This window comes from Schistocerca serialis, chromosome 3 (assembly GCF_023864345.2).
Source record: "Schistocerca serialis cubense isolate TAMUIC-IGC-003099 chromosome 3, iqSchSeri2.2, whole genome shotgun sequence".
NCBI lineage: Eukaryota > Metazoa > Arthropoda > Insecta > Orthoptera > Acrididae > Schistocerca > Schistocerca serialis.
This window is the reverse complement of record NC_064640.1, coordinates 229958944-229973555: the sequence shown is the minus strand read 5'-3', so window position 1 is coordinate 229973555 and position 14612 is coordinate 229958944. Positions and strand designations below refer to the sequence as shown.

Genomic DNA, 14612 nt, shown 5'->3' with positions numbered 1-14612 from the left:
ACTAACAGACTCCAACTGGAAATTATTTCCTTCCAATTCTAAAAGTCATGTAACAAATGTAGTTCACATTATATTTACAATCTGAACTCTTTTACTGAGTGGTGTGGAGCAGTGGTAACCTACTGGACTTGCATTCAAGAGCACAGTAGTTCTAGTCCTCATACAGCCATCCTGAGACAGACTTCTTGTGGTTTCCTATATAGCTTAAGGTAAATGTCAAGATGGTTCCTTTGAAAAGGACATGGCTGATTTCCTTCCCATCCATAGCAAGTGCTTCATCTCAAATGTCCTCATCATGCAGATATGTTAAGCCCTAAACTTTATCATTTCCTTGCCCCTGGAAAATATATTCATTCATTGCATAATGACACACTATGTGATCAAAAGTATCTGGACGCCTGGCTGAAAATTACCGACAAGTTCGTGGCGCCCTCCATCGGTAATGCTGGAATTCAATATGGTGTTGGCCCACCCTTAGCCTTTATCACAGCTTCCACTCTCACAGGCATACATTCAGTCAGGTGCTGGAATGTTTCTTGGGGAATGGCAGCCCATTCTTTACAGAGTGCAGCACTGAGGAGAGGTATCAATCTCAGTTGGTGAGGCCTGGCACGAAGTCAGCGTTCCAAAATATCCCAAAGGTGTTCTATATGATTCAGGTCAGGACTGTGCAGGCCAGTCCATTACAGGGATGTTATTGTCATGTAACCACTCCACCACAGGCCATGAATTATGAACAGGTGCTCGATCATGTTGAAAGATGCAATCGCCATCCCCAAATTGCTCTTCAACAGTGGGAAGCAAGAAGGTGCTTAAAACATCAAAAGGCCTGTGCTGTGATAATGCCATGCAAAACAACAAGGGGTGCAAGCCCTCTCCATGAAAAACATGACTACACCATAACACCACTGGCTCCGAATTTTACAGTTGGCATTACACACGCTGACAGATGACATTCACCAGGCATTCGCCATACCCACACCCTGCCATCGGATCGCCACATTGTGTACCGTGATTCGTCACTCCACACAACTTTTTTCCACTGTTCAATCATCCAATGTTTATGGTCCTTATACCAAGTGAGGCGTCGTTTGGCATGTATCAGCATGATGTGTGGCATATGAACAACTGCTCAACCATGAAATCCAAGTTCTCTCACCTCCCACCTAACTGTCATAGTACTTGCAGTGGACCCTGATGCAGTTTGGAATTCCTGTGTGATGGTCTGGATAGATGTCTGCCTATTATACATTACAACATTCTTCAACTGTCAGCAGTCTCTGTCAGTCAACAGACGAGGTTGGCCTGTAAGCTTTTGGTGCTGTACATGTCGCTTCACGTTTCCACTTCACTATCACATTGGAAACAGAGGACCTAGTGATGTTTAGGAGTGTGGAAATGTCACGTACAGACGTATGACACAAGTGACACCCAATCACTTGACCATGGTCGAAGTCCGTGAGTTCCATGGAGCACCCCATTCTGCTCTCTCATGATGTCTAATGACTACTGAGGCCGGTGATATGGAGTACATGGCAGTAAGTGGCAGCAAAATGCACCTAATATGAAAAACATGTGTTATTTGGGGTGGCCGCATACTTTGTTCACATACTGCATGTCTATTTCTAAAGAATGTTTTCTTAATGTTGTTTGAATCTACACTCCTGGAAATTGAAATAAGAACACCGTGAATTCATTGTCCCAGGAAGGGGAAACTTTATTGACACATTCCTGGGGTCAGATACATCACATGATCACACTGACAGAACCACAGGCACATAGACACAGGCAACAGAGCATGCACAATGTCGGCACTAGTACAGTGTATATCCACCTTTCGCAGCAATGCAGGCTGCTATTCTCCCATGGAGACGATCGTAGAGATGCTGGATGTAGTCCTGTGGAACGGCTTGCCATACCATTTCCATCTGGCGCCTCAGTTGGACCAGCGTTCGTGCTGGACGTGCAGACCGCGTGAGACGACGCTTCATTCAGTCCCAAACATGCTCAATGGGGGACAGATCCGGAGATCTTGCTGGCCAGGGTAGTTGACTTACACCTTCTAGAGCACGTTGGGTGGCACGGGATACATGCGGACGTGCATTGTCCTGTTGGAACAGCAAGTTCCCTTGCCGGTCTAGGAATGGTAGAACGATGGGTTCGATGACGGTTTGGATGTACCGTGCACTATTCAGTGTCCCCTCGACGATCACCAGTGGTGTACGGCCAGTGTAGGAGATCGCTCCCCACACCATGATGCCGGGTGTTGGCCCTGTGTGCCTCGGTCGTATACAGTCCTGATTGTGGCGCTCACCTGCACGGCGCCAAACACGCGTACGACCATCATTGGCACCAAGGCAGAAGCGACTCTCATCGCTGAAGACGACACGTCTCCATTCGTCCCTCCATTCACGCCTGTCGCGACACCACTGGAGGCGGGCTGCACGATGTTGGGGCGTGAGCGGAAGACGGCCTAACGGTGTGCGGGACCGTAGCCCAGCTTCATGGAGACGGTTGCGAATGGTCCTCGCCGATACCCCAGGAGCAACAGTGTCCCTAATTTGCTGGGAAGTGGCGGTGCGGTCCCCTACGGCACTGCGTAGGATCCTACGGTCTTGGCGTGCATCCGTGCGTCGCTGCGGTCCGGTCCCAGGTCGACGGGCACGTGCACCTTCCGCCGACCACTGGCGACAACATCGATGTACTGTGGAGACCTCACGCCCCACGTGTTGAGCAATTCGGCGGTACGTCCACCCGGCCTCCCGCATGCCCACTATACGCCCTCGCTCAAAGTCCGTCAACTGCACAAACGGTTCACGTCCACGCTGTCGCGGCATGCTACCAGTGTTAAAGACTGCGATGGAGCTCCGTATGCCACGGCAAACTGGCTGACACTGACGGCGGCGGTGCACAAATGCTGCGCAGCTAGCGCCATTCGACGGCCAACACCGCGGTTCCTGGTGTGTCCGCTGTGCCGTGCGTGTGATCATTGCTTGTACAGCCCTCTCGCAGTGTCCGGAGCAAGTATGGTGGGTCTGACACACCAGTGTCAATGTGTTCTTTTTTCCATTTCCAGGAGTGTATATACTATTTTTGCCTTTTCTGAATTTGTAAAAGGTGTTAGAATACCAAGTCAAATTCATAGTCGATAATGCACATTCCCTTTTTTCCTTACCTTTAATTCATAACCTCCATTTTTCAATTTACTTGTTGATCTTTTAATCTCTCACAACATTCAGTATATTTTCTCCATATATTTTATGAAGACAATAATGGAACGAATTAGGCTACAACATTAGCAAGTTGTGTGTGCAAAAGTCTAGTCATTGTCACTATTGTTCCTTAATAAGATCAAGGTGTTCTTAGTGATTCTGTTTCTCCTTCTCCAATTGTGTTATTCCAGTTACGAAGAAGAAATTATGCTTGGAATCATCAGTGTTATTCAACTGCATATATCTACTGAAAATGTAAAATAGGGAGAGTGAAATTACAAGGCCAGAAAGAAGTAATGCCGCACTTCACAAATGATGCAACTGGGTTTTATATTCAGGTGCAGAATGTGTCAAGGAGAAACAATTTTAGCAATAATACATTTGAAATTTAACTTTAGTAATAAAGCAGGAATTACATCCACTGTCAGTAATATGGAAGAACTAGCATAGACTGTATGTGGTAATGCAATACTAACAATCAGTTGGAAACCAAGATAAAAGCTATGCACACACAACTTTAAAATCAATAGCAGAATAATTCAGGGACATCAACCGTCATTCAAATGAGGAAAATACGGAATTTTCACTTTGCAGAGTAAATATATGCACGTAGCAAAATATTAATAATTGAGGAACAGTGAAAAGGTATACTGAACAGTTTTGATATGTGGCATTATCAGGAATTTACAGCTATTAAAACTAGACAAAATTAGCAATGAAGAAATACTGTGGCCAACATGATGTGAAGCTGAGGATATGAAAAGAAAGAAAGTTATAATTGCCAACAAGCTCATCAGAGATGGAAGATTAGTTTAGTTACATAACAATAAGAAAGGAAATCAGCTATGACCTTTTCATACACATTATCCTTGCATTAACATGTCTGTGTATGAATCCAGCACTGATGGGGAAAGTAGAGCAATTTCATTGTACTTTTACTTGTTTTGTTCATGTGGTTTTACAAAGTGTGCATGATATCCCATGTTATATTAAAATTAATGTTGTATTAAAATTAATGTATGTATCATGATCATGCAAATATAATCCTGATAAGTTGCTCCTTGACATTCAGCATCTAATATATTCAGTAGTGAATACTGACTCATAGTTGTATAGACAATTGGCACATTAAAACGTAAACAAGTAGTAGCAATTCAAAAATCTTACAAATGCAACAGAAAGGCACTTTTCATTGTCATCAGATCAGCATACAGATCACAAAGAATCTACTAATTAAATATTGTAATGGACAGCAGATCCCAAAAATTACATTAGTGACAAACTCCACTATCAATGTTTCAGTTCAAATCCTTTTCAAATCTATTGTGTTAAAGCTTTCCTCAAAATAAAACACAAATACTTTACTGTAACATTCTACTGTAGATCCTTGGATTGGTAGTGTGTATCTTATCTACAGCCTCCAAATGAGAAGCAAACCTAAATAAATAAGTCAAATACAATCAGAATCAAAAGCCCTTGGTTCAAACAGCAAGTGGAGGATTTCAAATGTTCTTCACATTTTGTATTACAAAACCACAGAAGTACTGTTCCCTCCACCCCAGGGCATAATAGAAATATGACCTAAGCAGGAAAATTTCCTCAAGGAACTCTAACACAAACATTGTATAAGGATTATGGTAATGGTCATAAATAATTACTAAAATCATAAAGACACCATTATCCCAATTAGGAACTTCATTGCACCATATGATCTACCTGATTTAAAGACCGAAGTTTCTGTTGTATAAAGAAAAGATTAATTTATTATTAGGATCTGTTGTTTTGCTGATAGTGAGACTAACACACGTAAGTCACAGGTCTCTCAAGAGTTGTGTTGCATGACTTTGAATAAGTATAGATCGTGGGAAATATTAATCAAGATGAAAAGTATCAAACTCTAATCAATCTCAGTTATGAAACGGTTATTTTACCTGTACATCATCTAAACTGACAAGAAACAAGATGGAAATGCAATCTACTACTGCACATCTTAAACATTTCAAAACTGTTCAGTTAATTCTATTACTAGCATATATTTTGCCTCCCATACATTAAACTTATACAATGAACACAAAATTTACAATTTTGTTTCATTTACTTGCTTATTTATAATTACTTACAGAGAACAACATAAAGAAAGATGCAGATTATTAATGCTGATTACACACAACAAAACTGAAATGTAGCAGCAGTTTCTTTTAAAATGCATGCCATAAATCAATGGCAGAAGAAAAAAACTGAATATATAAATAGCAACTGATATGCACTGAACAACGTCCATGCAAATAAAGCTGAATTGACACCTATAAATTAGTAATAATAAACTATTCAGTTCATGAAAAAAGTAAAAATCACATCCCTCTTTTACATATTGTCGGATTGCCTCCAGTTATTAATTTCTATCAGGACAAACTCTACATTATAAAAGATTAATTTCTTGCATGGGGGTGGGGGTGAGGGTGGGGGTGGGGGTGCAGGTGGGGGTGGGGCGTGCAGGTGGTGGTGGTGGTGGTGGTGGTGGGGGTGGGGGGGGGGGTGCTGTGAAGATTCAGGTATATATGTAATTAACAAATTGAATAACTTCTTTCTTTGGTACCTGAATCAACATACTGTCTAGTCTTGCATGAATCTTGCACAAGTCGAGAAAAACTTCTTTGTTCTCAGAGGTTAAAAACCCTTAACACAGTTTTTAAAAATTTTCAAAACCATTCTGTCATTGAACAGTAAAACAATTAGCTTCTGGAAATTCATGTAACGGATTTATTTTGCAGTGAAGCCACAAAAAGAGGACACTGTATAGAATGAGGCTGAAACTGTGAATGGTATGTTCTAAACAAAACAAAAATCAACTTGATAATATTTACAGCTATTTTATTTGTATATTCTACTAAGGAGAGAATAATTAAGTATTTAATCTAAGATAAACTTACAGAGCCCTCTTTTAGTACTAGATGATAATCTTTATTTCTGTACCTTCATGCCTTGTAGCCATAATTACTACAGCAGGCTTAGCTAAGTTGCCACTATCACATCTCAATGACTTAAAATTTCAGTGTTTTATGTACAACAAAAAATGCAAGAATAGCAAACATACAATCAAAATTCATACTGACACATAAAGCTCTGTATAACACTACACTGAAACAGATATAATACATGCATAAACAACTATGATAATTAACTAATGAATACTCTCTCTCTCTCTCTCTCTCTCTCTCTCTCTCTCTCTCTCTCTCTCTCTAAAATTCTAACAAAAAGCTAAAACATAACAGCCTGCTATTTGCAAACACACTGAGAAACAACAGAAATAATTTGTAACAACCATCATAAAAATCTAAATGCCAATGTGAGTCAGCATTGTGAAGCAAAACCATTTTCAATCTAAAAACAATATAACGATTTATTTTTCATTTCTGAAAATGTATGATTTTAGTTGGTCATGACGTACAAAAGTATTAAGGAAGATAGCTGCCAAACAGACTTTCACATAATGTTTTTAAAACAATAGTCAGTAAATTTCCTTATATTGTACTCATGTCTTCAATCAACCATTCATTTTAAATAGTACTGAGGAAAGCTATTTAGCAAATGAGGAATCACAAGAACTCATTTCCAGTGCACAGAAATTTGGAAACTTGATAGAAATTGGTGATTGTTATGATCTGTTTGGTTACATATTTATTAACACCAAACACTGCACGACAGGGAATCTGCAATTAACTGTATGCTGAGTGGAAGACAAACATTATTGGTTTAATTCCACACTCTTCTATCAATAATATTATTTCACATAGCAAGACAGCAAAAGTAGCCAAATTCTTATGTTAGCAGTAACTCAGTTTTATCACAGTAAACATGTCACTGTAAAAAGTATTATCCAACCTATACTATAAAATGGAAGTACTTCAAGTGCTGCCATTAATTTTTCATGTGGGCTGGTATGGTATGAGATTATTTCCAAAATGAAAATGTAGTAAATGTGTATAACTCTGAACTACTGTCTAATTTATATATAAAAAGAAGAATGTCCACCAATAACAATGTATGACAACTGGAAGATAAGAGCCGCATCAATGCTGACTCACACAAACAGCAACAATCCTACATTGATGTAATGGAACACAGTCTACAGAAAGACTCTTCACAGTATGCATCAGTGTGAATGAAGAAATGCAACTTAATACACAATTTTTCTGTTCTCCTCAGTATGTTCAACAGCAAAAAAACATGACAAAAGCAACAAGCATATGAACAACTATCAGTGAAGAAGACAAACAATGACTCTGAGCTTAACATACTTGTGTGACTACTGAGGACGTATTGTGAGGCACTCTTGATGACCGCTCAGCTTAGCTCTTCCTTGATAGCTATGCCTTCAATCGCACGCCACTCCAAAATTCAAAATTACAGTTCTTTTTTTACTCAAAAACATTTTCACAAAGTTGAAGAAAATGCTATAAAAATAAATTTTCTGCTACATTATTTGATACTTATTATCTTATTCGTATACTGATTTATTGCTGTGTGGTGGATCTCAATAACTTCTCAGTTCTATGCTCCACAAAACTAAGGCGCATAGTAGAACACACGTCCGATCTCAACACCGGCTTCTAAACAGCAAGTTTCTTTTCCAATAATATTCTCATGAATAAAACAATTCATCCCATACTTCCAGTACTGTACATACTCTTGAGGTCTTTACTCTGGGATAAAATTGAACCTTGCCTATGCAGAAACGGTACTTAAATGTTTTATGAGTATGTGCTGTTCTTCTTCTTAACATCCATATCTTACTGAGATTGTATGTGTCACTAATATCTTGTCCTACAATGAATATTCACATGAGCCTCACACACAAAAACAGGGAACGAAGAAAATTAGACTAAGAAATTTTGTTCTTAAAACACTTCACTATATTTTCTTAAGAAAACTCTGATCGAGAATTAGCATTAGAACCAACACACGCACGCACACACGCCTACACAAATCCAGCGAAGGCCTGGGTGGTTGTGGCTGTTGTGGTGGGTGTGCTTTCCATCTTGTTCTCGACAGTTCATTGGTGTACCTATACCAAACCAAATGAATTCTCAGTCAAAGTTTTGGATGTATAGTCACAAAAGATTAAATCTTAAAAGAATTTTCATGTCCTTTTCAAACAAGCCACTGACCCTTTGCGCTAACATCTGTTTAGTAAACTCTCTTAAACATCAGTTTGGAAATTTTTTTGCATCACTCATGAATATTTGCTGAGTGTTACCAGTCCCACTGGGATCTTATGTGATCATATCCAGTATGAGAAAATTTTACAATGCTCATGTGAATGGTGTTTTTATACAAATGATTGGAAAATTCTGATTTAGAAATGTGGTCTTACGGTATTAAAATCAAAGAAAGCAGAACAGCACAATACTCCTCATGTCTTAACGTAGTGAATATTATGTGCACTACAGTGAACTAGCATGTGTAACTGGTAAAAGCATGTAGAAAACCAAATACAGATATCAGTATTCAGATGACTGGTAACCGCGAACAAATGAGCGCAAAGGGTAAACTGAAATCAAGAAATCACAATATAGAGCAACACCACCAAACACCATCACCACCCAACATCACAAACAGGCAGTTAATTCACAGGAACAACTAACAGTAACCATGCAACAACTACAGAGTTTGAAGTCCACATAATAACTATAGGTGAAATATTACAATGACCATTAATTAGTAATGCAGAGAATACACATTTATGATGGTATACAGAGATGAATTTACAGTGATGCTTAAATAATTTCTTTGCCACAAAAAGCTAAAGCTCTCTCACAAAAAGGTTGGCCCTTAACTGCTGCCACATATCAAACAATATAATTTACCACCAGATTTAAATGTTTATAGAAACAGAGTGCACATGCTTACAAAGTGGTCAAAGTTCTACTATAAATATCACTCTTGAAATGTTGTGAAATGTGTCTGTTGAGGAAATGAAATAACAGAGATGGGAGACATCTCTCTATTATTTTTTCAAATGTTGGGAAAGATGAAGTTTATGCTTACTGTAGCAACTAACTTGAGTAATTTAGCAACTTTGCTCCAGACTTTTCACCATACAGTACTAACTCCATTTATCCCAAAGTAAATCCAGCATTTTAGCACTGGATAATGTCACTCCTTCAAGTACATTACATTACATTAACACTTCTTCCACAGATCATGAATACAACATTTCGTAATGATGTGGAATGTGTCAGTTTAACATAAGTTTTCTTTACACAATATAATTTTTTTTTCAGTTGTCATTCAGAAATTCTTTAAATTTATTTTTAAATGTAGATTGGATATCTGTCAGACTTTTAATGCTATTTGGCAAATAACCAAAGATTTTTGTGGCAACATAATTCACCCCTTTTTGTGCCAAAGTCAGATTTAACCCAGAATGGTGAAGACCATTGTTTCTTCTAGCGTTGTAGCTATGCCCTTCACAATTATTTTTGAAGTGGAATGAGTTATTAATAACAAATTTCATAAGTGAATTTATGTATTGTGAAGCTACTGTGAATATCCTTCAACAAATGTCTGCAAGGTGATCTTCGGTGGGCTCCAGCTATTATCCTGATTACACGCTTTTTTGCAATGAATACTTTTCCTCTTAATGATGAATTACCCCAAAATATGATGCCATATGAAAGCAGCAAATGAAAATAGGTATAGTAGGTTCTATTACTGATATTTTTATCACCAAAATTTGCAATAACCCTAATAGCTTAAGTAGCTGAAACTAACTGTTTTAGCAGATCATCAATCTGTTCCTTCCAATTGAATTTCTCATCAATACACACACACCCCAGATGTTTATGTTCAAAGTCTGTATTTATCAATGGTGTTATGCCATTTACTGTACAGAATTGTATGTACTGTGTTTTCTCAAAATTTAGTGAGAATCCATTTGCAGAGAACTACTTAACAATTTTCTGAAAGACATTTTTTTACAATTTCCTCAGCTGATTCTTGTTTGTTGGATGTGATTACTATACTTGTATCATCAACAAAAAGAACTAGCTTTGCATCTTCATGAACATAGATTGGCAAGTCACTAATATATATTAAGAACAATAAAGGACCCATGATTGAACTCTGTGGCACACCATTCTTGATATCTTCCCAGTTGCAGGACTCCAGTGTTTTTTGCAGACTAACTGTGCTGTTAATTTCAACCGTTTGCATTCTTCCAGTTAAACATGAATTACACCATTTGTGCACTGTCCCATTCATACCACATACACTTAAGCTTATCTAGAAGAATTTCACGATTCACACAGTCAAAAGCCTTTGAAAGTTCACAAAAAATCCTAGTGGGTGATGTTCATTTATTCAGAGCATTTAATATTTGATCAGTGAAAGCATATAGAGCATTTTCTGCTGAAAATGCCTTCCTGAAAACCAAACTGGCATTTTGTTAGCACTTCATTTTTACAAATATGTGAAGCTAATCTTTAATACATTACTTTCTCAAGAATTTTGGATAAAGCTGTTGGAAGTGAGATTGGATAGTAGTTGTTAGCATCACTCCTATCCCCCTTTGTATGCAATGTTTTAATAATAGCATTTTTCAGTCTATCTGGGAAAATGCTCTCTTTCAGTGAGCTATTACATATGTGGCTGGGAATCCTACTTATCTGTTGGGAACAAGCTTTTAGTACTCCTTGGGAAACGCCATCAGTTCCATGCAAGCTTTTACTGTTGGGTGAATTTATTATTTTCCTAATTTCAGTATGAGAGGTTGGCTGAATTTCAGTTTTATCAAATTGCATAGGTATTGCCTCATCCATATATTGCCTTGAATTTTTTAATGAATAGCTGGATCATATTTCTTCTAAAACACTTAAAAATGATTATTAATAATGTTTTCTACTTCTGACTTTTTGTTAACAAAAGTTTTGATTGAGTTTGATGGAAATACAGTCTTCTCGTGCTTTCAGTTTGCCTTGTTTCCCTTTTAACAACATTCAGACATAATGCACATACTTCTGGACTTTCCCCAGTCTAACTGTTACAAGCTTTCCCTAAAATTTGCAATTGTTAAATCATTGACTGAAAGCACTATTTTGGAGGACTATTTTGCATTACTGTGTGGAGCTATATCATATGCCTTAACTAGCTGTGCATCATGTTCAGACAGACCATTCTTAACAGGAGAAGTTTTTATTTGATTGAATTTTTCTTGTCTATAGAAACATTAGCTATCACTGTGTTGCTTTCCTGTACCACCAGAGTAGGGAAATCAATAACTGATGTCAAATTGAAAGAACCAAGTAATACTTCAAGGGCAAGCTTCCTATCAGACTCTGTCCAAAAATCTACATTGAAACAATAACTTGCTTCCCTCGGTCTGACATACAGCACAACAAAGAACACAAGTTTTTCAAAAATAGCTGACAATTTCCTAATGGGGACCTATACACAGCTATAATTCTAAAACTACCTTTATTTAGTTTAAGTTCTCACGCACATGCCTCTATCTGTTACTCTACAAAAAAATTTTTAGTTTCTAAATTTTTCACACTATGATAAATTTTTAACACATATGGCAACTACTCCTCTCTGCACAGTGTATTTACTTACATGTACTGAAAGCTTATGTCCACCTACATTTGCCTTTCCCATATCATTATCAAATAATGCAACAGCCAATGGAAAGGTTAAACACACACACACACACACACACACACACACACAAAGTTTGACTGGAAATAGGACAAAATGTCTGAGATCTACATTAAATAAATTTATTTCTGCTTATCTATGAAAATAACATACTATAATTAAACCAAAAGTTGCTTAATGTGAATGCTGTATCCAAATATCAAAATTTAGTAACCTATTATGGCCATTAAATGACTGAAGTTGTTAATGTTAATCACTTTTTTGTATTATAAAATTATCATTTGGCCTGTAACACAGTCTTACCACACTTCCTTGAACAAATGAACTATCTGTCAATATCTCTATCTCTATAGCTCCCAGAATATCTATCCTCTAACCTGCCCTACACACAGCTACAGGTACTACCTCAAAACTTATTCTCAGTGTCCATCTGTCTCATTCCTCCATCTTCTCACTCCACAGAACTTCTATTTCCCTGCCTCACACCCCATCCAAGATCACCACTCACCCCAGTATGCTCAAATACAGCAGCAGTGTGTGTGTGTGTGTGTGTGTGTGTGTGTGTGTGTGTGTTTTACCTCCTCATTTCAGAAGTAGCAGTCTGTTCTCTTACACATATTTTATTCTATACTGGATTTTCAATTGCAGCAAATTCTTAATTGTGTTTATAAATTTTGAATGTGGGCATGGTAGTCTAGTGGACAGATTATTAGTCTTTATTTCCTATTCTTTATACTGTTCTGCTATTTATCTGGAGGTCCCAGCTTCTATCACAATTAGGAGCACAGAATTTTTCTGGTTCTAGCCCCTCTGCATTGGCCCAGGTCCACTCTGCCTGCTACTACATTGAATACTGGGAATCTCTCCCAGTGGTAGAAGGCAGCCAGGATGATGGGCTCACCATCCTCCCCCTCCCAGCACTGCAGCATACACATGGCTGCACTCTATGTGCAGCCAGGCCAGAAGCCCATTCACAGGCTGAGTGCCACAGATTTCACCTTTAAATTTGGGATGTATTTACAACTTTTCAGTATATCACAAATGATTACAAGTCAGGTTCTATTAAAAATCTGGGTATGAATGTGTTTCTTTTCATTCTTACTCAGCCAATGAATTCAGGTAAAGAAGGTATTTTTCACAGTGTGATTTACTTAAAATGATTTTCCTTTGTTAAGGTCAATGATCAATTGAATGACTCTTGCTATCATGGAACAGATGTTAGACAGAACTCGTCTACTCTTTTATTTAGTAAATGCTGCAGTGATCAAATGCAGACAGTAACCCTTTGTACCAGACCAGGACTATCTGATTCAGGTTCCTGCTTTTTTGCAAACAGTGTGCACTCTGCAGATCACCACAGACTTCTCTCTACTCCCCCTCAACTATAGAATGTATATGACAAAATGATTTGGATCTATCATTTTTAATAGAAATCATACAGCAAGAAACATTTGTTTATAGACAACATCAGGGTATTCCTGAGATATTATTCATTATGTTTGTACACTGTATCTGCTGTATTTGAAAATTTATAACTGTGTACTCTGTGGATGAACAGAAAAGGCAAGACATTATGCTGGTATGTGGCACTAGTTAGACCATTGACCTCTTATGCTTCATTCTCTTCCTTCTGCATCATAACCAGATGCACTGTTTAACACAGCACTAACAACAAAATAAACTAAACATGCACCTTAGGAGGCCTACTGTCAAAGTCTTACAGCTCTGATATTATGTAAGTTGTCTATATAATTCTGATTATATATTTTGAGACATCACTGTTATCCACTTCTGAGCGTCATTCTTGAATAAATTATTTCATAATGTTCACACTGTAACAGTTTGAGGGAGAAGATTACGCAACAACTAAAGTAATTGTAACTGAGTACAACATGTATCTGTTTTGTCTTATTGGGTCTATTTCAATCACACTGTACCTCATTCAGCCAATTTTTTTTCTGAATGTTACTATATGATTACTTAGGTTTTGATTTGTTTTTATTGATAAAAATCAGTTTTTCTAGGCCTATTCAATTCCATTACAAGAGTCAATATTTTTTTTGCCATACACAAATTCTATTGTTAGATCGCCATCTTTTGTAATATAGTAGTATCCCCATCTAGGCAAAAAGAAGGGGCTTTCTCCATTCAGTGACAGAACAATAGAAAATGTAGAGTCTCTCTCATTTAAAATTCATCATGCATGTTAGAAATAATGTTTGTCAACTGCACTCCACCCACCTACCACACCCCACCCCCACCCGCACCCCCTTCCCATCTGGAGCCTCTATGACAGACACTGCAATTCTGCTATTCAATGAGTGTTATCCTTCACTCTTAAACTATTTACATTCTGCCAGACCTTTCCTTGCTGAATGTAAGTACAGTCAGTTTCAGTAAAAATGTATTCCTGACATTTAAAACGATAATGAAACATTTCACTATGAATGCACATATGAATGCAACACATCAGTCGTATAACCTTCCAAATTTTAATGTGCACTCACAGCTACTGGTATAGCAAACAGAACACCGAAACGTACTTCTTTACCAATGAATAACTGTAGAATTCCTTGCATTAGTATTATGTGCTGCACAAACTTTTCCCAAAGTTTTCCTTTTCTCCCAACTACTGCCAATATGCACAGTCACGATTTATGCCATATATTAAAGTAAACATATGTGGTTCATACTTTGTTTAATTCTTAGAGCAATTTCAGATTGTCACTTACCTCTTAACTCCAA

At 37.7% G+C, this 14612-nt stretch overlaps 1 protein-coding gene across 4 annotated transcripts in view; it reads right to left on the bottom strand.

The window, feature by feature from the left end:
- The window catches only part of LOC126469963 (homeobox protein extradenticle), a 348664-nt gene that overhangs the window by 15433 nt on the left and 318619 nt on the right, over positions 1-14612 (bottom strand). Inside the window, exon 9 of one of the 4 annotated variants that reach the window (XR_007586099.1) lies at positions 7511-8277. The exons of 2 other annotated variants lie outside the window; for them this stretch is intronic. Coding sequence is in view for 1 of the 2 variants with exons in the window: in XM_050097382.1 (XP_049953339.1) it covers positions 8266-8277 (12 nt within the window). In the remaining variant the exon portion in view is untranslated. Of the gene's footprint in view, positions 1-6066; positions 8278-14612 lie in introns of those variants that run through there. One more of the 4 variants, XM_050097382.1, reaches the window with a different exon arrangement.